Below are 23,290 nucleotides of genomic sequence, written 5' to 3'. Positions count from 1 at the left end.
CAACAAGCTGAAGTGCCAAGTCCTGCCCTTGGGTCACAACAAGCCCGTGCAGCACTACAGGCTTGGGGAAGAGAGGCTGGAAAGCTGCCCAGTGGAAGAGGACATGGAGGTCCTAGTTGACAGTGGCTGAACATGAGCCAGCAGTGTGCCCAGGTGGCGCACGCTGCCAAGGCCATCCTGCCTTGTATCACAAATAGTGTGGCCAGCAGGACCCAGCAGTGATTGTCCTTCTGTAGTCGGCACTGGTGAGGTAACACCTTGAATCCAGCACTCAGTTTGGACCCTTCACTACAAGAAAGACATTGAGGTGCTGGAGCGAGTCCAGAGCAGGGCAGCAAACCTGGTGAAGGCTCTGGAGCACAAGTCATATGAGAAGCAGTTGAAGGAGCTAGGGTTTTTTAGCCTGGAGAAAAGGAGGCTAAAAGGGAGACCTTATCAGTCTCTATAAATACTTGAAAGGAGGTTCTAACAAGGTGGTGGTCAGCAACTTCTCCCAGGCAACTTGAGGTGCTGGAGCGAGTCCAGAGCAGGGCAGCAAACCTGGTGAAGGCTCTGGAGCACAAGTCATATGAGAAGCAGTTGAAGGAGCTAGGGTTTTTTAGCCTGGAGAAAAGGAGGCTAAAAGGGAGACCTTATCAGTCTCTATAAATACTTGAAAGGAGGTTCTAACAAGGTGGTGGTCAGCAACTTCTCCCAGGCAACTAAAAAGGGCCTCAAGTTGTTTGGACCCTTCACTACAAGAAAGACATTGAGGTGCTGGAGCGAGTCCAGAGCAGGGCAGCAAACCTGGTGAAGGCTCTGGAGCACAAGTCATATGAGAAGCAGTTGAAGGAGCTAGGGTTTTTTAGCCTGGAGAAAAGGAGGCTAAAAGGGAGACCTTATCAGTCTCTATAAATACTTGAAAGGAGGTTCTAACAAGGTGGTGGTCAGCAACTTCTCCCAGGCAACTAAAAAGGAAATGGCCTCAAGTTGTGCCAGGGAAAGTTTAGACTGGATATCAGGAAATTTTTTTCACAGAAATGGTTGTCAAAGATTGGAACAGGATTTGCAGGGAAGTTGTGGAGTCACCATCCCTTGAGGTCTTTAAAAGACATGTAGATGTGGCACTCAGAGACATGGTGTAGTGGTGGACTTGGACAAGGTTTACATTTGGACCTGATCTTAAAGGTCCTTTCCAACCTAAAAGATCCTATGATTCCTTATGAATATAACATAGATCAGTAAAGCATGTAAATTATCTGCTTCATTTTGAACATCTTTAAATCTCACCATTTCCAAGTAACATATATGCACATGCTTAAAATGTGCTTAACTTCTTTGCTTAAACAAGGGGTTTGTTGTCAAAAGATTATTTGCCACAGAATAAGTATGTTAATAAGACCAGGCTGTATTATCACAGCACTATAAAATAAAAGTCTTGATCCCTAATGTATCTTAAATTTGAAACAAAGCCTTTATTTACCTATCCCTCCAAATACTCTTCATCTTAGTGGCACTAAAGACATTCTGTTCCAGAGTTTCTGGTTTTTAGGTACATTTAAAACTCTAAACTGTACAGTTGTTATATTAGCCTAGTTTTCAAGAATCATCCAGGGAAAAAAAACACCTTCATGTAGAACTTACACTTTCAGTTCCTTAACATCTGGGTTACTTTCTGGTAAGACTCCTATTCCTCGACCGTAACCGGTGCCACCATGAAGATGAAATTCTATATGTGAGACATCCTCGCTGTCAGCACTTGCTTGTTTCGTGTGAAGACTGTAAATTCTCAGAAAACTTCCAATCTGAAAGAAAGAAAACAAACTTTGATAACACAAGATTAGCTATTTATGGGGAAAATTCTAGGCCTAGTAAAGTTTCTTCCCTGTTTTAACTGAAACACATAACAGCTGGAATTATCAGAGACCTCTGGAGATTGCTTCGTTGAATCCCTGTGCCCAATGCAGAGCAAACTAGAGCAGGTTTCTTAGGGTTGCCTCCAGCTGGGTTTTGAATATTTTCAAATATGGAGAGTGCAAAAGCTCTCTGGGTGACCTGTTTGTTTTGCTTTATCAGACATTACTGGCAGCAAAGGATGATTCAGAACCAGCATAAGCCTTCTTAGGAAATCTAATTCACAAACAGACTTCAGAAGACAGATCAAACGAGTCAATATATTCTTTTCCTGAGGGCACAATTTGTCTTCCATACTTGCAGCACAGCCCTTCAGAGACTGACACCCTGTGATCTGTCCATGTATGAACACATTCAGCAATTGACCTCATGCCCATCATCATGAACGGCTTATAATCTGTTTATGTGTACATACAAATGTATCTGCTTACTCAGATTTCTTTATCATATCTTACTCTTACATTACATATAGGTTTTTTTTGGCACCAGCACGTGTTAGAAATGGAAAGATTTTGGCACTTTTCGTAACTCTGTTAGATTTTCTTCTCAAGTACACGGAGAATATGCTTATTGTTTTGGGCAGAATTATTTTGTGGCAAGCTACACACATTCAAAAAATCTGGATTTATATTCATTCTAAGTATCTTTTAAATAGCCTGATACAAATGATAAACTATTTCAAATTTACTTCAATTGAAATTAATATTACAGCAGTAGTATCAGTATATTATATAGTACTAAATATTATTGTGTGTATATATATAGTATATATTAGCAGTAAAATCAGCATAACATATTGGCAGCAATATTAGTATAACAGTCAGTCTGTTAAGTCCTATTTCAGCTTCAGCTCCCACTTTAACCAGTAGAAACCTATAAAAGATTCCTATTAGATTGGATTAGTCAGGTCTTACTACAACACTTATGTGTGTGTATATATATGCACAAAAGCAGATGGAACAGCAACCTGTGTTTAGAATCCTCGTCTGTATTAAGGATTCAAACTGTTCTTTTAAACAATAATCACACATGAAAAAGGGAGCATATTGTCCAATTCAGGAAGCAGGGACATAAAAAGTGCACTTCAGACTGCACCTATTTTGCTTCTGGCAGGGAGTGCTTACCAGAGTTTTAACTGATCTGCACTGTTAGGGGGCTGCTTGTTTTATTCATTCAAAGCATCGCCAGGACAGCTTGTGCATTTAGATGGCAGTTAACAGGCTTATCCAGAGGCTCTGGTTTTTATCTTTCCTGATGCTGGTTTCACTTAATTATGTTGGCTATCCAAAAATGCAAGGGACACTCATATTATAAAACTAATATAATGACTATGACAAATACTTTCAGAGGAAGTTTTTTTTAAAAGGTTCTTGGCTAAGTTCACCCTACGAAATAACCATATGTGAATAACACAGTACAAACTACTTTCTCCCCCACCCCCAGAATAATTTGCTTACAAGCAGGAAAAAGTTGATTATAATCAATAAATTTCTTTCAAGAAGAATGTATGAAAAAACTAAGTATTTTCTCTATGTGCAAATGTAAAAAATTAAACATGGGAGAGGAGAGCTCAGAAGCCAAGAACACAAAATTCTCAGTCTGCCTTCTAAACTTGGGCCCTGAAACTCATGCAAAAGTCAACTGAACTACGTTTTAGTGCAACACTCACTTGGCATGATATATCCTCACTGTAAAACAATCTGCCTATACATGCATTTGTAAGATTATTTCCTGGAAATGTTATAATTTTGTATATTTTAATATCACTTAGAACTATAATAAAGAGATGCATTATAATTAGCATTGCCAAAACCTGGAAAGGTCTGTCAGGTTCTGAGGCTGTGTGGACAGAGTGCTGTTTCCATGGATTCCTTCGGGAGGCAGCCTTGCTTACCGTTAACAACAGCGAGCAAATTTTCCTGTCCTGCTGTTTACAGAACGCCTGCAGACAGAGCACTTTATATACTTGACTGAGAAGAAATTATAATCTACATTAAAGTAAACACCATGATTTATAGAGCCATCACTAAAATCTAGTACAAAACCAGCTCCTTACTTGACTTTATAGCAGTTCTATTTATGAACCTCATTTAGAGCAAGTTCATTTAAAATGAAATTAAAGTCCTGCTGTTTACAGAACGCCTGCAGACAGAGCACTTTATATACTTGACTGAGAAGAAATTATAATCTACATTAAAGTAAACACCATGATTTATAGAGCCATCACTAAAATCTAGTACAAAACCAGCTCCTTACTTGACTTTATAGCAGTTCTATTTATGAACCTCATTTAGAGCAAGTTCATTTAAAATGAAATTAAAGCAGTATAAAAACATTTCTTGCAGCAATATAAAATATACTAATGCAGCCCAATTCAAATATGACTATTATAAATATACATATTAAGGCTAGAGAGAATTAAAACGCAGAAGTCACATATGCAATTTCCTGTAACTATCCGGCTAAAAACTTTTTAGCATAGGAAATTCTCATGATTATTTCAAAGTGTATAGGGTTGTGTTCACATTCACACTGATGAATTCAGAACAGCCACTTGTCATGGCAACAGCCACTTGTCATGGCAGGTAAATGATCATCTTTGTCCAGAAAGGCACTCAGGATAAGATGTCTTTATTGACAGGAATCACTTAAATTCATCTGTTCTTATTTTTATGCCTATTTTTATGGCTAATAATATTCAATGATAATTCTTCGTCATCATTTTTATCATATCCACAGTCTAATTCTACTGATTAAACAATGCACAAGTCTTTGCAAATTGGAGGAAGCATCTACACAGCTTGTGGGCATGGTCCTTTGCAGTAACAAGTACCAGCTTAAACCCATTTAAGAAGACTATGGGGTGGGGTGAGAGGGCACTGGTCTTTTGCATTTTTCCCCATTTTAATGAGTAAAAAGACAAAAGTGGAGAAAATACTAGTGACAGGGTATGTCTACGCAATGCTACCTGGGTCTGAAAAAAGTTGCAGGTTGAAAATGTGACTCTGGCACTAGAAAAGCAAGACTTTTCAGTTTAAACTACTATCAAAAAAGACATGACATTGGATATGGTGGAAGAAACAGCCCAAAATACACACATTCTGCATCTGAAGATATATAACAAAGCAAATACTGTGAAACTACAGACTAGGATTGTATGTAATGCTCAGGGTTAACAGTTTTAATTGTACTTCACAGAAAACACTTGGCAACAGAAAACTGATGGTATCAAGCCATATTCAATGAATGACAGTACATAAGGAAATCTCTGACCAGCTGTGGGCAGCTGGACCCCCTACTGTGCAGAGACTGACCACTGATGCTCACTCAGCTCCATACTTACCATCTAAGCAAAATGCCCCAGATGGAGAAACTCATGTCACAGACCTATTCCCAAATTGTATGGCAAAGACAGTGAATCCTGAGACCATCTGGAAACACTAGGATAAGAATGTCTGAAGAATAGCAATGTACAACCTAAGGGTAGCAACTGTTTCCCAGGCAGTTGGTTGTAGACTGAGGTTCCTGAGTAATGAGAAAGCCTCATGCACTGCAGGTAGCCAGAGGAAAAAGGGAAATTCAAGAAAAAGCAGTGAACATAATTTTCTTTGCTTAGCTCTTGCTTGTGTCTTTATGCCCCAGGAAGTAATCTATTTCAGAGATGAGATTTCTGGAAAGTCTTTTTGTGTTCTGTTATGGCACCAAACACTGAAAAGCCACAATCCTACGCAGCAGGAAAGAGAGTCCAGTAAATACAGAGAACAAAAAGTCTGCTTACAGTATCAACTGTAACATATGTTCAATGTTACCAAAGTTCTCTCCATTGAAAACTGTAAGTATTACACAAATGTCTCAGAAAATGGGATAAAATGCTCCTACCTTCTGTGTTCTCTGGACAGACAATCCAAACAAGAAGTTTTTAACAAACTCTCACAGAGCAGTATCCCTGGCACTGTGCTCCAGGATTTGCAAAAAATTCACTGTAATACACTACCCACTTTCCCTAGCATGTAGTGCTTACTCAGTGCCTCCTTGCCTGAACATGTGCCTACAGATACAATTTTAAAATAAAACATATAGTTCAGGGTTGTTTTTTTCAATCTGCCTTTCTTGTTATCAAGGCTGTGATTCAATTCCTGAATATAAATGGGGGAGAGTAGTAAAGGGGAGTATCACCAGCTATTCAAGAAAATATGTTTTAGTAATATTAAAATGCTTTTCCCCCTAATTTTCAAAACTTATTGTTTCGCTGGAACATCTGCAATCATTTATCAATAGATTACACCAGTTAGCAGGAGAAAAATTCTGGAAGAGAACTTGCAAGCAATTAAATACTTCTGCAAGTTTTGCTATGAATTCTTACACAAATGTCTACACTTCTTTTGTCATCTGCCATTTACTTATCAATGGGCATTAATTTATCAGATTGATTTCATGGCTGCTGATAGCCCCAACCTAACAAATGGTTATCCCTTCTCTTTATTTCCTGTTAAATGTTTTCTTAGAAAAGATCTTGGGTATGAAATGAAAGGTGCATTCTTTGCTAGTTTCTTGTGTTCAGAAGCAAGATGGCAGTATTGCTGAAGATCCAATGTTTAATTACTTTGTTGTTTTCTCTAAGCATAATCAACATTACTGACCCACTAAATGAAGATTGCACTGCAAACTGCACACGTTACAGGATAGAAAATCTTCTATTGACTTTAGAATTAAGGGTGTTTAATGGGACTACAAGTTTAACCCCATGTTTTATCTTTTACAAATAATTCTAAAGCATAGAATAGATTTCCTGAATGCTTTACTTTCACGGGATTATGTTATTATATATTACAATGTCTGAAAGAACTTAATTGGAAGAATTTTTTCATGGCAGTTTTCGGGTAATGAGGCTGTTTAACAGATGTTGAAGGAGTTTTGCATTCAAATAGAAGGTATGGGAAATACAGTGAAAGATAAAGAGAAACATGAAACTAATTACAGGAGAACTAAATTGATACATTATCTGAAGTCACTTCTAAGCAGAAATAGGCCACAAAAAGAAGAGTTAGACATGCATTACCTTAAGTGATTTTGCTAGTTGTACATGGTTATCATAGACCAGAATGTCCACTGTTAGATTTCTCAGCTGATGAAGAAGAGCTTTCTCTCCTTCCAGGTCTTCTGCTTCCACAGGCACCTTCCATGTTGGATAGGGACATTTTGTGCCATCCCATACCTGCAATGCAAATGAATTATTTAAATATGCTCAGAATAATTCAGATTAAGATTTTTATAGCTTTTCTTTTAAAAAAAATTTTTGTTTTATTAAAAATTGTTAACAATAAGAAAAAATAGTTGGAGTCTCAGTCTAAAGGTCCTTAAAATACTTAAATTACACTTAATGGGATTTTTTTTAACTATTATTCCTTACAGAGCACAAAATAACCTCTGTAGAGAATATGACTGAGTGATAAGACTTGGAATTTGTTAATATCTTAAAAAGAAATCAGCTCCAGCAAAACCTCAACTATTTGTCCACCAGTTTCAACTATTAGAATTCATTATATGCAGAACTGTCTATACTTAATATTTTAATCCTGCTATAGGGATTTTTAACCTCTCCAGCTACAGTATGTTTATACTGAGTACAAACCATATAGTGACTGATGATCTCCTATACCAGTTATCCAGAACATATTCTAACATCAGAACTTAACATATACTCGTTAAAAAGAATTCTAAACATTGTTTGCCTAAAGCTAAATCCTTGATGCACTCCAAGTACTGAAATATGAACAGTTATTTTTGAGCTATCAAGTTACTGTGAAAAACTAAGTTTACCAACAGGCTTAGCACTTCGGAACCAAAATCTTACTACTTAAACCAAACACGAAACTTTCAGTGACAGCTGCTTATGACATATTCCGTAACTATGTTTTCCTGAGTTTCTGAAGACACACTCCTCTCAAAGACAACAAAAATAATGGGCTGAAATACTATCATTGTAAAAGAAAAACCGAGGGGTATTTGGACTATAATTCTGAATGCTGCATTTCACAGGACTTCAGGCATGTGGATCCAAGGTGCTTTGGTCCATGAATTAGGCATTGTGGAGGGTGAGGAAAAAAACCAAACTGCACCAAAGCATAATTTTTAAAGCATTTCTACTCCTTATGTTGAACTGCTATGGATCAACAGACCCACAGGAAAAGATCCAAGAATCAGCAAAGCCATGTATAAATACACTGAGAATAACTCATGGTTGGAATACTCATCCAAAATCAAGAGATAAAAGGGAAAACTGTTCACAGTGAAAATGACCCATAACATCAAATTAATGTTGCCAAATACAAGTGAATTCTGAAGGATCCAGATAATGAGGTGGTGTATGCTGCCACAGATTAAAAAAAGCCTATTATCTTCTGATCCTTCACCATGAAATACTTAAAACCACCTTAGAAAGAGAGGTTGCCTATTGCTTGAATTATCAAATATTTTCCAGAACTGATCTTGAGAAACACAGATTTAGTGCATAGATATTACGAATTTAATCACTTTGACAGAATATAGAACCCTAAATTTGTCACGTCTTCCATTATTTTTCGACTGGCTTTACTTGGGACACTTCGGTAGTTCTACACTGAAGAGATGGATCTGCCAAATGGATTGAAGTAACCTGAAGTTCAGATAAAAGGATGACAACTTCACTTTCAAATGTCCTTCACTAGAGGAACTAATGGGGCTTAGCACCAGGGCATCTTTCAGAGGAGTTTATAAGCCAGTAACCTTCCTTTCTAAGAAAGAAAATAAATTCCTAGGAAAAGTAATTGGTTTCTTTGGTATTTTTCTTGCACAAATATGAAAATAGATCAAGCTCTCTACCTCAGGAGCTTGGCAGCTTCACTTTACACAAATTATGGATGAAAACACCCTGGTTTCAAGTTGTCCTGGTTTCAAAAATCAACACTGGACTAAAACCTAACACTGGCTAAATTAATTCTGGGTAAGAAACAACTAATTATTCTATTAGTAGCCATGAGCAGACTGAAGCTAAGAAATTAGCAATAACCTTTGATCACCATGGCTGGCAACACACTGAAATAGAAGAGACACAATAATAGCTTACTCTGCTGAAGAGAAAAACAGGTAAGTCATACAATGAGCATAATGTAGACAATTTAACTGACAGACAGGAGAGAGAAAAGAATAATAGTAAAACTTATAAAAGGCATAAATGACAGAATAATTTCTAGTGTGACTTTTTTAGTCTCCATCAGTTTGAATAACAAAATTCTCATAAAATGGCAAACACTAGCAAGTCAGTGGCTTCTTTTTGCCATGTCCATCTCAGCTGCTGTGCATACCACGATTAATTTATCAAGTGTAAGTTAAAGGTTATGCTACAAGTGATGCACAAAATCACTGAAATTCATTTAAGCTGTCTTTGAAGCAATACCTTGATGCTTAAAATATCCATGATATTTCATAGTATGATCAACAATTAATATAACTGATACGCTTGGACTAACATGACAAATTTAAATTAATATGAAATGTATAACCAAAATAATATAATTATAATATTTAATGACCACTTCATTTGAGCTGATATTGAACTGGTTTGGTTTTTTTATTTTTTTTGTTTAGCAAATTGACAAAATAATCAAGAGATCTGTCTACAAATTTAAAAAAAAGCTTCTATCACAACCAATATTTCATATGAGAAAGGGATTTTGCCATTGTTGAAAAGTGGAGGAAATTGGGAACAGCATGTCAATGTTAATGTAGCATTTTTAAGCTTGTCTGATGCATTTTAATATGGATTTAAGCACTTAACATTTTATAATGCTAAAATATATATACTGTCAAAGCAATTATGTATGAGAAAAATTGAACTATCATTATTTGATTTCAGACTTTTACCTTCCCAAGCCTATCTTAAGATTTCCCCCTCAAGTCATTACCTGTACTCTACAAAAGTGACAAAACCAACTTTGGCTCTTACAACACATAAAAGCACGTAAAGAAATATTAATAATATAAGAAAGCACTTGTCTCTGTCCTTGCGAATGGTCCTTCCATGCTGAATATACACTTTTTAACAAACAATTTAATTACAGTCCACAAAGTTCTGAAATTTTACTGGGTCTCATTTGACATCTATTTCACAAGGGATAATTCTGTGGAAGTGTTTGTAACAGCTGCAGAGCATGTTACAGCATACACTAAAGGTTTCCTTCTGTGTAGTGCATGCACTGCTTTGTATGAGAAAAGTCTTTGCTGCTCTAATGAAGGAATAATGCCAAGTGCTACTTCTAACAATATTGTAACAATACAGTTTAATACAGAAGAACCAATAAATAATTTTAGAAAGTCATAAAGTGGAAAATAACAGCTTGATCATCACTCATGTTTTAATAATCAACTTAAAAAATAAAGAAAAAGACATATAGAGAAGTTTCAAAATAGCACCAGACTGATACATCTGGAGCTAAAACCAGCAATACTATGCAAACCTCCTTTTCATTCAGCTATTGTTAAGCATCACCCTTGGAAATTACTCTCCTCTTGTGTGGTACTTTGCGTTTTGTATTTTCGGTGAGCACTGATGCCCAAAGTGCTAATGTATAACTAAGAGAAGCTACCTAAAATCCATCAAGATAGAGAACATAATCCATTCATTTACTTTTAATTAGTGCTACTTACTGCCCAAATCATATCCAGCAGATCTAGAAAAACAAGCAATAAGTGCTGCTAACTAAAAAACAAGGATAAAGTTTAAAATTAACAACATTTTTCAAGGTTAGAAAATCTTGCAATGTTTATCTACAAATGTTTGTGAAACAGTGATCTATACAATGCCATCTTAGAAAGGCCTAAACCTCTCTAAAATAAAAACAAATCAAGGAACAACTTCAAAGAGAACTATGATTTCTGCTTTGTTTTTTCAGAAATAAAATGGAAATGGATCACAAATTTCCTTAACCTCAAAATATTTATCTATGTAACATTATTTAAATCAATTAATGTCTGCTCTGTAACAAATTATTAAAAAAAAATACGTCTACCTTTAGAAGAAAAGAAGATCCATCCACTTTTGCTTTTCCTACCAGCTGGCAAGTGAGATCAAAGTACAGCATTGGCTGAACACAAGACAATTTTGCTGCTGGTCCAGAGATGGAAATATTACTGGCTGCCCAAAGACGCAATTCTTCTATGGTTTTCTGTTCTTCATCCATGAAAGTGTACACCTTACTCGAAGTTCGAGGAACTATTGGCGCTCCTGCATTTCCATCAAATGTCAAGGATGCAAATCCCCCACTGGTAATTCCCTGCATCTGTCCATTGTATTCCCTGATCTGTAACAAAATATGAATGAAAACAAAAAAGTTTGCACTGCATGTTAATACAAATGTATTTCTGCTTTATCATGTGCATGAAGAATGGACCATTGACCCTGGTGCTATTGGGAAAAAGGAGTAAAAATAAGAACAGAACAAAAAATTTAAATTAGCATTAATAACAAAAACCAAATGAATATAATAAATATAATCTCACAAAAAAAATGCTTTGAGCATTCAGGAGGTTGTGCTCAAACATACTGTACTTGACATCTCCCAGTACCCTCGTTAAGTGCATTTGAAATCAGTCCTAATGCAGGAAAAGGCAATTATAAAATAAGAAAAGAAATAAAAATACGTAAGAAGGTAAACCTCAACTGTCATGATGCAAAAATTACCCAGGATCTTGAAGCAAACCCAAATGTCCTTAGGCACAGGCATGTGGAGAAGCCACTGAGTGCTCTCAAAGGTAAAAAGAACGCAACAATATTATTTAGTGAACAAGAGAAGAAAGAGGAGAAGTAAATGTAGAACAGGCTATAGAACAAAGTATTTCACAGCTGGAAAATTACTTATGTCAGACCCACAGAACAGCTGATGGTCAACAGAAATTCTCTGGGCTCGTCCTTTAGAAACAAATCATTGCTAAAGTGATGAGGGATCACTGGAGAGCAAAAAGAACAAAATCCATGGGCAAATACTGTTTCATTATGGCATTCTACGTAGATCTCAGATCCAATTTAAGCATTGGCACTGTAAACTAGTTCTATTTTCCACAAAAATTATTTTGAAATTGAATTAAACTTAGAGAAAAGAGCCAATCTGAGACTTTTGTCTATGATGACAATTCCCCCTCAGTAGGTTTTATGTTATTTCTAGAGGCCTTGGAGAATTTCTTTAAAAAATTGGTGGGAAAGGGTGCTGGGGGAAGAACAGGGAGGTGGGGCAGATAGCTGTAACTCAAAAATTTTCCTGAGAATTTTAAATCATATCAACAAATAATGGTTGCTAAACAAAAATATCCTCCAGGACAAAAATGGAGCAGATGAAATGCATTTGACTTGTACTAAGCAAGCAAGTAAATTGTAATACATATTGCAGGAGTCTTTGGCATAGTTTTTGTAAACTATGAACAATAGGTGAAATCTCACCTTAAACTGCATGGACAATAAACTGCAGTGATTTCTATGGATATGGTTACTGAAAAGAATCTAATCTTAAAATACTTATAAATGGATTTACAGCAACCTAAAACACCTGAATGAGGTGGGTTTTTTACTTGAACTGGTGTTATTTATCTCACTGAATGGAAAAATATGATAGCAAGCAGAGTATAAAGCTGGAATAATAGCATCTCCGAGGCAGTTTTCCATCAAAACTGATTGTTAAATTGCAGGAGCAAAGGACTATTATGAAACCACTGCAGATCATCCTAGAATATCAAAAAATGCCCTGTAAAACAACATATATTAAGCTAATGTACACATTCTTCTACTAAGAAGGAACTTTTTTTTTTCTATGATTGTCACTGTTGGTGTTTGTATGAAAAGCTTCCTGTCAGAAAAACATTGGAATGCACTTAGTATATTTCATAGAATCATAGAATCAACTGGATTGCAAAAAGACCTCAAAGATCATCGAGTCCAACCCTATCGTCATTATTAGACCATGGCACTAAGTGCCACATCCAGTCTCATTCTGAAAACCTCCAGGAATGGTGAATCCACCACCTCCTTGGGCAGCCCATTCCCATGCCTGACTACTCTTCCCGTAAAAAATCTCTTCCTAATATCCAACCTAAACCTCCCCTGGCAGAGCTTGAGTCTGTGCCCTCTTGTCCTACTGCTAGATGCCTGGGAGAAGAGACCAACCCCCACCTGACTACAACCTCCTTTCAGGTAGTTGTAGAGGGTGATAAGGTCTCCCCTGAGCCTCCTCTTCTCCAGGCTAAACAATCCCAGCTCCCTTAGCCTCTCCTCATAGCACTTGTGCTCGAGTCCCTTCACCAGCCTCATTGCTCTTCTCTGGACCTGCTCCAGCACCTCAATATCCTTCCTGAACTGAGGGGCCCAGAACTGAGCACAGTACTCAAGGTGTGGCCTCACCTGTGCCGAGTACAGGGGCAGAGTCACCTCCCTGGTCCTGCTGACCACACTATTCCTGATAAAGGCCAGGATGCCACTGGCCTTCTTGGCCAGCTGAGCACACCTTGTAAATGTTTTCTCATCTTAAGTAAATAGTCTAAAGAACTTTGGATATGACAGTATGCTCATTATATTTTTATATTTTAATAACGTAATCCTGGTGTACTTGCACCTGCAGCTATATGAACAGAGAGGAAATAATGAAATAGAGAAGCCATTTGAAGTATAAATTAAACCATTTTGAATATGTTTAAATATAACAAGAAGAAAACTGAACTATAAAAACTACCTCCAGGCACTTTCCAAAATAAAGTTAACAAGAATAGTCACATGGAAGTAAAATGAATTTTTATGAAGACATGATAAACACACCTAGATATCAGAACCATAAATTATATCCTATTCTCTAGCTTTCCTGAGAATTGCTGTCTGCAAAATGAGATTATCAGAAGTGTCTGCAGCAATGGAAAGAGAAATTAAAGAAAATGAGCAATGCATTGTAGATTTGAATTACCAATTCAATTCACCTGAACGTGTATTTTGTGGAAACAAATTGTATGCAAAAAGTATACATACTTAAACCAGCTGAAATAATTTATGCTTTGGTAAGAATTTTAAAAAACAGCAGGCATTGTGATACTGCTTTAGAAATATTCCTCAGAGAAAGTGGGATAGAATATTGGAGAGTATTGTAGTAAAGTAAAAAATTACTATTTTGGAATATTTCCTACATATTTAAGACATGAACAGGTAACTTGACCAAAAGGATTGAGATGAAAATGTCAGGAAACATTTGTGCAAATTTCTTAAGACTTCAAATTACAAAGAAACTGTCAGTGCCTACAGTCAATATTTCTTGACATTATTTACTATAGGACGAGCACCTGCTTTAAATTTAAATGCCATTCATTGTGAGTTGAATGCCTTACAGAGTCTTTGAAGGGAAGACAAAAGCAACAGTACTAGTGAGATTTCTGAGATAAATGGTGGGTTTTCTGTATTAAAAAAGATCTCATAGCTCTTTATTAAAAAAAATTCAATTCCTTCCACACTTTAGAGTAAGAATTTGTAAACAGAGTTGCAGTGCCACAGACAGTGGCAGCGTTCAAAGCCAGGTTGGATAAAGCCTTGAGCAACCTCGTCTACTGGGAGGTGTCCCTGCTCATGGTTGGGACTAGATGACCTTTAAGATGCATTCCAACCCTTTGAATATGGTTCTTTGACATCACTTTTAGCAGAAAGGCTCAAACCTAACTTTGGCCAAGTTTATATATTTGGATCACATTTACTTAGAGAAGACTGAGGGCTCTGGGTTAGTCTGGGGGCTAAATTCTGCCCAAATTTAATGTTCACTCGCTATGTTATGTATCTAAGCTTCAGACTCTTCCCCTTTCAGCCTTATTGACCCAAGAGCTCTGGCAAAACCTGTCCAGGAATAAGTGAGCAGATAGTTCTGCTGTGTCTTTCTCTCAGTGCCTTCCATATTGCATCAAGTAGAAAGAAGGAAAAGAAATCCAATGTATGCAAGGAAAGTCGATGCCCCTAGAGGAGGGAATGCACAGAGACAAGGAAACTGAAGTCAAGTGCACAAGTAAGATTGCTCCTGGAAATAACAGCAGACTGGTTCAAATATCAAAGTAGGTAACCTAGTGGAACAAATCCTATGTTAAGTAGCTGACAGTTACTGATATCTGTTTAAACTCAATTCAGTTCATGGTGCATTTATGTTATGATATTCCATTCCATTACCCTATTTTTCTACAGGACATTTTCCTACACAGTGCATGACTCAAGAAGTGCAGTGGTGATGAATTAGTGCTGTGTAACAAAGAGGCTGACAATTTTAAGATTCCTACTGCATTTGTTACAGCAACTGGAGCCTATGTACAGAAGAAGTTAAGGCATGAAAGTAAGAGAGAAGAATACTATCAAGATTACTATGACAAAAAGCTACAGCATTAAGGTTTAGGTGATTGCTACAGAGATTGCATTATGCCAAGGAAGCCATATAAGTACAGTTTGTAATGAGAGGTCACTCCCTTAGTCTTCATTCTTCAAGTGTCCACCTGAGCCACACAGCTCTACAATGTTGTGTATTCAGGAAAAAGACCCACCAGAACACATTGTGGACAGTGATTCTATTAGAAACTAGAGTACACTGAACACAATGAACACCTAAATAAAGATGTGCTTCACTTTTCCCCAATTCTCAAACATTAAAATGGAAATCAAATACCAATTCACTTCAGTGGGAGTGAAGAAATAAGTTCTTGCTCATGAATCACTCAGAGGTAATAAGGAATACTAAAAAAAGCCAATGAGGAAATTATAGTTCTACCAGCATGGCAGTGTTTGGGTAATTCAAAGAAGGGCACAATACTGGTCAAAACTCCTAAGGCAAATGAGGATAAAATAGCACAGGTTTAGTCAGTACCAGTAGGTTGCCTCTTCCTTCTCTTTAACAGCATAACCACTAGGCATTAATTATAAGATACTAAGAGCATCCACAGTGAACCAAAAAAAGTTCCAAGGAAACTCCACCTAAGAAAACTAGAGGGAGGCTAGACAAGCAGATCACAGGCATGGCTTTTATACTGGGGGATGCCCCTGCTGCAATCTCTGCAGAGCACTGACTGTGCATAAAAATGCACTTCAAGAAATATGAACAGAAATCTAATTAAAACTAGATATTTCAGTTCTGTTACTAAGATACTTAAAATTTTCCTTCTCTGCAACAAATGCTGAGCAAATAAAGTTATTCTCTCCCCAGAGTAATTCCAACAGAATCCCCTCCATTAAGTTCTTATTATCTCTGACCATTGGACCTTGCCAACAGCTCTGTTACTATGAAGAGAAGTTATTCATTAGCAGTTAAGAGTGTAACTAGGAGCAGTAATTTTCAAAAATGTGTTTGCTATCAATGTCAGTGTCTCAGAATTCTCTCAAAAGCGTATCTGGGACAGGTAAAATGTGAACATGTGCTATAAGGATGATGTATCTGTCCTCACTGGTAAGCACAGCTCTGACAGACTGTGGCCTCTGCCACCCTCAATTGCTTTTCGTTCAGCAAGCTGAGAGAAGGTGATTAAGGCCTGAAGACAAGAGCAGAAGAAAGTGAAGGAGGAACTGCAGACAGTGTAATGAAAATTCTAATTAGAGTTGATTTCTTTTTTTTAATTGAAAACTGTGCTGCACAGCAGTCACACCTACTATGCTGATTGTGGGTGAATGGGTGAAAGGGACGAAGAGATCCTCCCCCTCCCAGTTCATTCCCAGCAGTTGGCACCAGGCTTTTCTGTCAGACTTTTGCCTGCTCAGATCAGATACGAAAACTTCCAAAGTAAGTGTTGGTTAGCCTAGGGTAGTCAAAATATTCCCATCCAGAACAAGACAACTTGGTGAGTGTAGATCATTCTAACTCAGTAATTAAACAAACAGTCAGTTTATGCATCTGAAGAGGTATGGATTGTGAGCAGCTGGAGGTCTGTTAGGACTGGAAACCACACACAACAGCTCAGCTGTGATAAAAAAAAAGTGTATGTGGGGAGGGAATTAATAGACCCTATCTTTAAACATCATCTTGGAGAATGATGAAGTACCTACTGCCAAGGATTCTAGAATGGTATCCTCAAAAACCTGATGCCAAATGAGAATGCCAGGAGAATGCTGAGGTTCCTTACATGTGCTATATCAGTAGGTTTCCTTAATGACCTTGTGCTAAAAATAAATACTGAAACTGAGACAATATTATGTTTGCATACAAAACAAGTGGTCTTGTACTTCCCACATCTCAAAGAAAATAACAATATTAACCTACCACAGACATGCAACTTTTCAATACTTTTACTCTAATCAGACCCCTTTCTACTTTCTCCTTTTTTCACACGTGTTATAAAATATGCATTTTGTTTTCGGAAGCAATAAACAAGTTTCTACTGCCACTGAATTTCAGAAACAAGTGTATCTGTGTAACACTCACTCTGGTGGTTTCAGAGAAAATTAAGAATTTAGCACAAGACTTTCCCATCTGAAGTTAAATTAATGAACTTCCAAGACTAACAGCACATCTCAAGTACTGATTAGCAACACAAACTTCAAAATCTAAATACAGTTTCAATCCACTCTAATTAGACATAAAGATGACTTTATACTAGCTTTATACTAACTCAGAATAACTTAACTAATTCATCTCTCAATTGCAAGTATTTATAATATACATGAATAACTGAAGACAGTTTCTGAATTTTAACAAGTTCTTTCTTAACAATTTCAGCACTACAAAACCCAAATACTGGATAAATCCTACCACTTCTTACATTCATTGTCCTGGGGTTTTGATCTTTGTTCTCCTGCTACAGCATATCAAAATGTACATGCTTGGTAATACAGATCTTTATCCCTTTTATCATTCTTTTGTACAATCCTAAATTTTCTAGATCTCCCAGGAGTGTTCAAATATGCAAACTGGTTTTTTTATTCACTGGCCTCTTTCATTTCTGCTCTAATTATTCTACACAAAATGAAATTACACAATTATGTATGGTTATGCTGCAAATTAATAGGCAACGTGGTAAAATCATGTCTTTGGTCCTACTCTGCACCTCTTTAAGTGTGGCACAGCTGTACAAGACTTCCACTCAGTCCCTGTTAGGTGGTTCCTCTTCCCTATGCAGTTTCTGTAGTCATAAGAAAAACATCCAGCAGAAGCAGTGACAAAGCTAGAAATGCTGTTTTTTGCATGACTTTTGACTGAAATAAATAGGGGGTAAGGCAGGAAAACATTGATGCAGCAGCTCGAGCACACTGCACACCAACAACCCCAGACAGATCCCCTTTACTGGAGTAACCCTCCAGCTGATCAGAACTGCTCCACAACAGAAGCCCTAAGGAAATTCCTCATTCCTATTAGTTTGAAGAGGAATAAATTGTGCATGTTTATGTCAGTTAAACACTGTTCATCTAGAAATATTACTATGTGATTTTTGTCAACTACTTTAATAAATACTGTTGTTGTTGAAAAAAATGTCATAGTTTTCTTTCAGTTTTGGTCCATAGCATAACCATAGCTGTTCTATCAACCATCTGCTTTATCCAATGTCTCCAAGTGTAAATTTCAGTACATGTAGCATTAAACTATTCCTGTGGTCCTCTCATTAAAGAAAAACAAGACATAAAGCCCCACATATCCTTGTACGTACCTTGATTCTATGAAATCGAACAATATCTCCAATTTTGTAAATTTTTGGCAGGGAATCTAGATTTCCATTAAAAAGAGTGCACGTTAACTTCACATTTGATGGGTCCACAAGTGTTACAACTGAGCAATAATCTGTAAAATACAGAAGGGTCTGAATGAGTAATAGGGTTATGGAATTATTAACACACATATATTAAAATTGAGATGAACAACCATAAAGCCAATTTTTTTCTGCTATGATATATGTAACTCTTCAAAGTTAACTTTTTTATAATATCATTCAACTGAAGTGTGGCCCCATATTGCTGATCATTAGCCCAAAAACCTGAAAATGAAATGTGTGATTAATCTGTGAGCCAGGAACCCACAAACCTTTTTTCTTCTCTTTGCAACAGGCATGCTGTTCATTCAGGTTTCAACTACTTGCACTATAAAGTGAGAAGCAGGTGCACAATCCAATCCAATGCTTTTCAAAGATTTATTTTTGCACTGCCTTCTGAAGAGGTAAGGAGTTCTACAAGTTCTATAGGCAAATTAAAGCATAAATTACATATCCTTCACTTCACCAAAATATGCAAGAATACAGTCACACAGTGGTAGTTAGAAATTACAGCAAAAATCTGAAATGCACCCTTTTGGAGTTAGACTTCCTAGAATTTCACTTTATTAATGACCTATGAAAACAAGATACAAACTGCTCAGAATAAAGTAGTATTTGCAAACAACATAAATTAAACCTGTATTTTCCATTTCCCTTACAGAAGTGTGAGCTGTGATACCTTACAGCACAAAGAAACATTAAATTTCTCATGCACAACCCACTGTCCCCCCAAGAGACACAGTGTAACCTGCAACCACAGTAAGGGAAGTAGAGACTTGGAAGGGGGAAGAAAGGGTGACTGGAGTGAAGCTGAGCCTGGAAAGGTAGAAGAAAGGTGTTTCCCCTAAGCATTCAAATGTTTGTCTTCTTTGTTTCTCAATACCTGAGCAAGTTATAAAATGTTTATGTTAACTGACAATGAATTAAATTCCCAAAGTCAAATCTGTTTTGCACCTGACAGACACATTTTCAACTCTCAAAAATAAAAACCCAAACAAAAAAGCAAAAAATCCAATGACGAAAAACCACAGCTTCCCTTAGCTCTAATTCTATGAGGGAGTTCGTGATAATGACGCTAAACCAGAGTTTCCATATCTGGGAACTGAACAATGTTGTCATAATGCTAATACAAAAGCAATAAAATCTCCATCATGCATTTTATAAAGTTGCAGACACATTAGTTGTTGCTAGAGAGCTTTGAAGGAGAATGCTATCAGTCTGCTAAAACTGACAGATCTGCCTTACATAAAATAACTAGAGGAAGGCAATCAAAGGAAGACAATTGTCATATGTAAACTCTGTGAACAGATTCACCAAACATGAAGACAGATACATTAGACTGCATTAAAACTACTACTCTTGTTCCTCCCCAAGATTTTAACACAGGCTCATTAAGAATAAATTATCTTCTATTGCACTCAGAAGTTGCTAAGCATCACTCATTTGCACACTCACACCAAAGGCACAAGATCCAGAGTCACATAGTGCCTATTCTGACATTCTGTGCTAGGAATCACATGAGTGAAGTCCAGTAGTGGCTGACAAAACTCCAAGCATTTACTACTGTAATCCAAGGACAGATTGTTGTGTTTCTTTGGACACAAGCTCTAGAGGTTAACTTATCTGGTCAGCTGCAAAGCAATATGAGCAAAATGAGCAATTAAGAAGAAAAACCCATATGGTTCATTATATTTATAATCCTTTGAGGACACAGGATAACATGTTACAGTGCACTGATATAATCCAACATCAGATCAAGAATGAAATAAAAGCATTCCACATTAAAACTGTAGTTACTCTTTGGTGCTGTGATTATACAACCTAGTCAGCTTCGTACATATGCAGCTGCCTCCACTTTCTGCACAATTAGCACACCCATATGAGACTGATAATCATCCTAGTCAAAGCAGTATAGAATACTACGCTTGCTTTATACAGTCAGGGAACACCTTCTACATAATATACATTCTCTGTCTCTGTGATTTTAGACTTACAGCCTTAACTACCACCTCAAAATATCACTTCTACAGTAAACCTAATGAAAATAGAGGTCTCTGGGAACAAGGCATAAAGACTGATTTCCTTTTAATGAACACCTCATCCAGCAAGTCCTTTTTAAGGTTAAAATTAAGAAGCCACCTGTCTTTCCTTCTCCAGCTGGAAGGTGAATTCCATAGCAACATTATAGTTCAGTGACTGAATTCACTTTTCTGCACAAATAATGAGTCAAACTCTAAACAGAATGGATGAATTTAAATATTGTCCCAGTGTTATAAGAAACAATATAAAAAATGTAATCAGCAAACCTTTGATTTTTCTCAATATACTTTCCAACAAAGCAAAATTTCTCAGTTACAATGCTAATAAATTATTGGAACCAATTTTCCATTACTAGATAAATTTACTCCACTGATTAACTTTGCTTTAAAAGGGAAACTTCACCACTGGTAAGTTTTACTTGTAATAATATGTCATTAAAATATTACATAATGGATGTACAGCTCAGCAATCTATAACAGAAAGCTTTCTACTTTCATACTAAATTGACTCAGTAAATTCACTGGATTTCAACAGAAACTGCACAGAACTCAAAACTGCACCTCTTTTTTTTAAATATACTTAATTATTAGGAAGTGGTATTCTCACCCAGGCTTAACATCATGTGAGGGACAACCAGCCATGGGCAGCTATCCATAAGGATGCCTGGAACACCTCACAACAAGTGTTTATGAGAACACAGAAAGAAGTGATGTTTGGTTTCGATGAAGTACAGAGTGATGCAGACTAGTCCCTACTGCTCTTTAAAATTACAATTGCTTTGTTACTTAGATTTTTATTTTAAAAACTCCACAACTATTTGGTGATCAATAGAAGGTTACATTAATGACATAGAGAAGATAATTTCCAAGCTTCTAGGTCCTGACTTTAAATATTTTGAAATGTGAATGTTTAGTGGCTCTGTAACAGTCATAGAAAAGCTAAAATTTCCTCCACTATGACAATGGTGTTTAATCTTCAGGTTACAGCTTTCCTTTTGTAAATGCCATAGCATTTCCACTCCTTTATGGGCTGTTATGTCAGTCATCAGCATGCTCAGAAAGCCAGCATCACTCCACAGATATAGAAAATAAAACACCTCAAACCCCCAAAAAAACAAACCCCACAGCACAAGTTTATTTTTAAGTCATCATGACGAGTAAACCAGAATTGCTACAAAAGCTTTCCACACTAGTAGTTACTGATGTTGTAGGACTAACAAATTCTTTAGTGCTTCTAGACTAAACATTTATTTCAGTTTTACCAACGACTGCAGCAGTGCCTAACAAATATGCTTGTATAAACTGCTGAGGTGGAAAGCACTGATCGAACTACAAATCCCCTTCTGGGCAATCACATATGTACTTCTAACTAGCATTTAAGTGGAAAACTCACTATCCTGAACCAATAACTTCCCCCTGCAAAGAGATAAAAAGGTTTTTGGCAATATTGTTGGCAATTAAGGACTCTAATTAAAGACTGCCTTCTGTTTCTTATATTTTAACATACACAAAAAAGAAAGATTATTGTAGAAAATTATTCTCTCTTCAAAACTAAACTAAACATTAATACTGTTTTCCAGAATTACTGAGGCCATTCAATACACAAGTGTCTGTACTAACACCAAGCAGCTGAACCAGCTAATCTGCTATACATGTTCAACAAGAAGGAAGAAAAACATAAATGTACACACTCCTATGCATGTGTGTGTGTATATATATATATATCTGTATATACATACAAACATGTACTGCAGAAGCCCAAAACACAACCTCAAAGAATCCAACTGAAGATGTTTTACTACAGCTTGTTACTTCTAACATGGTGATACACTTAAGAGGCACAAACATTTAAAAACTATCAGAAGCATCTGGCTAAACAGATGCTTTAATGCCATCATTTGTAAACCCTGGGATAAGAATGTTGATGAACTTGGCTCAAGATCAAACAAAGACTGAAAATAAAAATAAAACTTAAGGCTTCAAAATACCTTTAAGAATCTGATTTGTGGTCCTTAAGCTGCATTTTGGGCATGTAAAACTGCTGACCTGGAACTGATTTTTAGAATTGTGCTTTCTGAAAATGCTACCCTTTATTAATTTTTATTCTAACAAACGTTGCATAAAAATAAAATAGTCACAATCCACATGCACGTGTAGGTAGGCTGAGATTTCAATTCAACATGTGACATATGAATATACTGCATATACTTAAGAGAACAAGCTAGGTGAGGGTTTCCCCAAGAAAACAGGACATTATTCCTATGAATTACTGTTAATCAGCAGCAAGGATTCTTCTTGCCATAATTCTTCCCTGAATTACGGAACACACTGACTAATATCTAAATGAAAAAAACAGAAAGAGTTGAGGAAGCAGCAGCATCACACTGTAATGTCCTAAAACACAATCTCTGTAATCGGACACTTCAAAGAGCCTCTTTTTCTGCTACATTTGTTGTTTTTACAGTAAATCTCAAGGCTAAACACTTGAGAAGTCCTTGGCATTAAGGGAGGGGGGAGAGGAGAAAATGAACTTTGATAAAAGATTTAAAATACCTTAAGACTCTTCAGCTATTGGGGAAGGTAAGCTAGAACATAAT

At 36.6% G+C, this 23,290-nt stretch overlaps 1 protein-coding gene across 1 annotated transcript in view; it reads right to left on the bottom strand.

Moving 5' to 3' along the window:
• Positions 1 to 23,290, bottom strand: part of POT1 (protection of telomeres 1) — a 53,255-nt gene that overhangs the window by 15,804 nt on the left and 14,161 nt on the right. Inside the window, exons 7-10 of the mRNA XM_009074339.1 lie at positions 18,556 to 18,686; positions 10,941 to 11,231; positions 6,953 to 7,108; positions 1,624 to 1,784 (exon numbers count right to left, since the gene is read on the bottom strand). Of these exons, the coding sequence (XP_009072587.1) occupies positions 1,624 to 1,784; positions 6,953 to 7,108; positions 10,941 to 11,231; positions 18,556 to 18,686 (739 nt within the window). The remainder of the gene's footprint in view (positions 1 to 1,623; positions 1,785 to 6,952; positions 7,109 to 10,940; positions 11,232 to 18,555; positions 18,687 to 23,290) is intronic.

Source organism: Acanthisitta chloris, unplaced genomic scaffold (genome assembly GCF_000695815.1).
Source record: "Acanthisitta chloris isolate BGI_N310 unplaced genomic scaffold, ASM69581v1 scaffold7135, whole genome shotgun sequence".
NCBI lineage: Eukaryota > Metazoa > Chordata > Aves > Passeriformes > Acanthisittidae > Acanthisitta > Acanthisitta chloris.
Note: the sequence above shows the minus strand (reverse complement) of the source record. Positions and strands in the feature narration are given on the sequence as shown.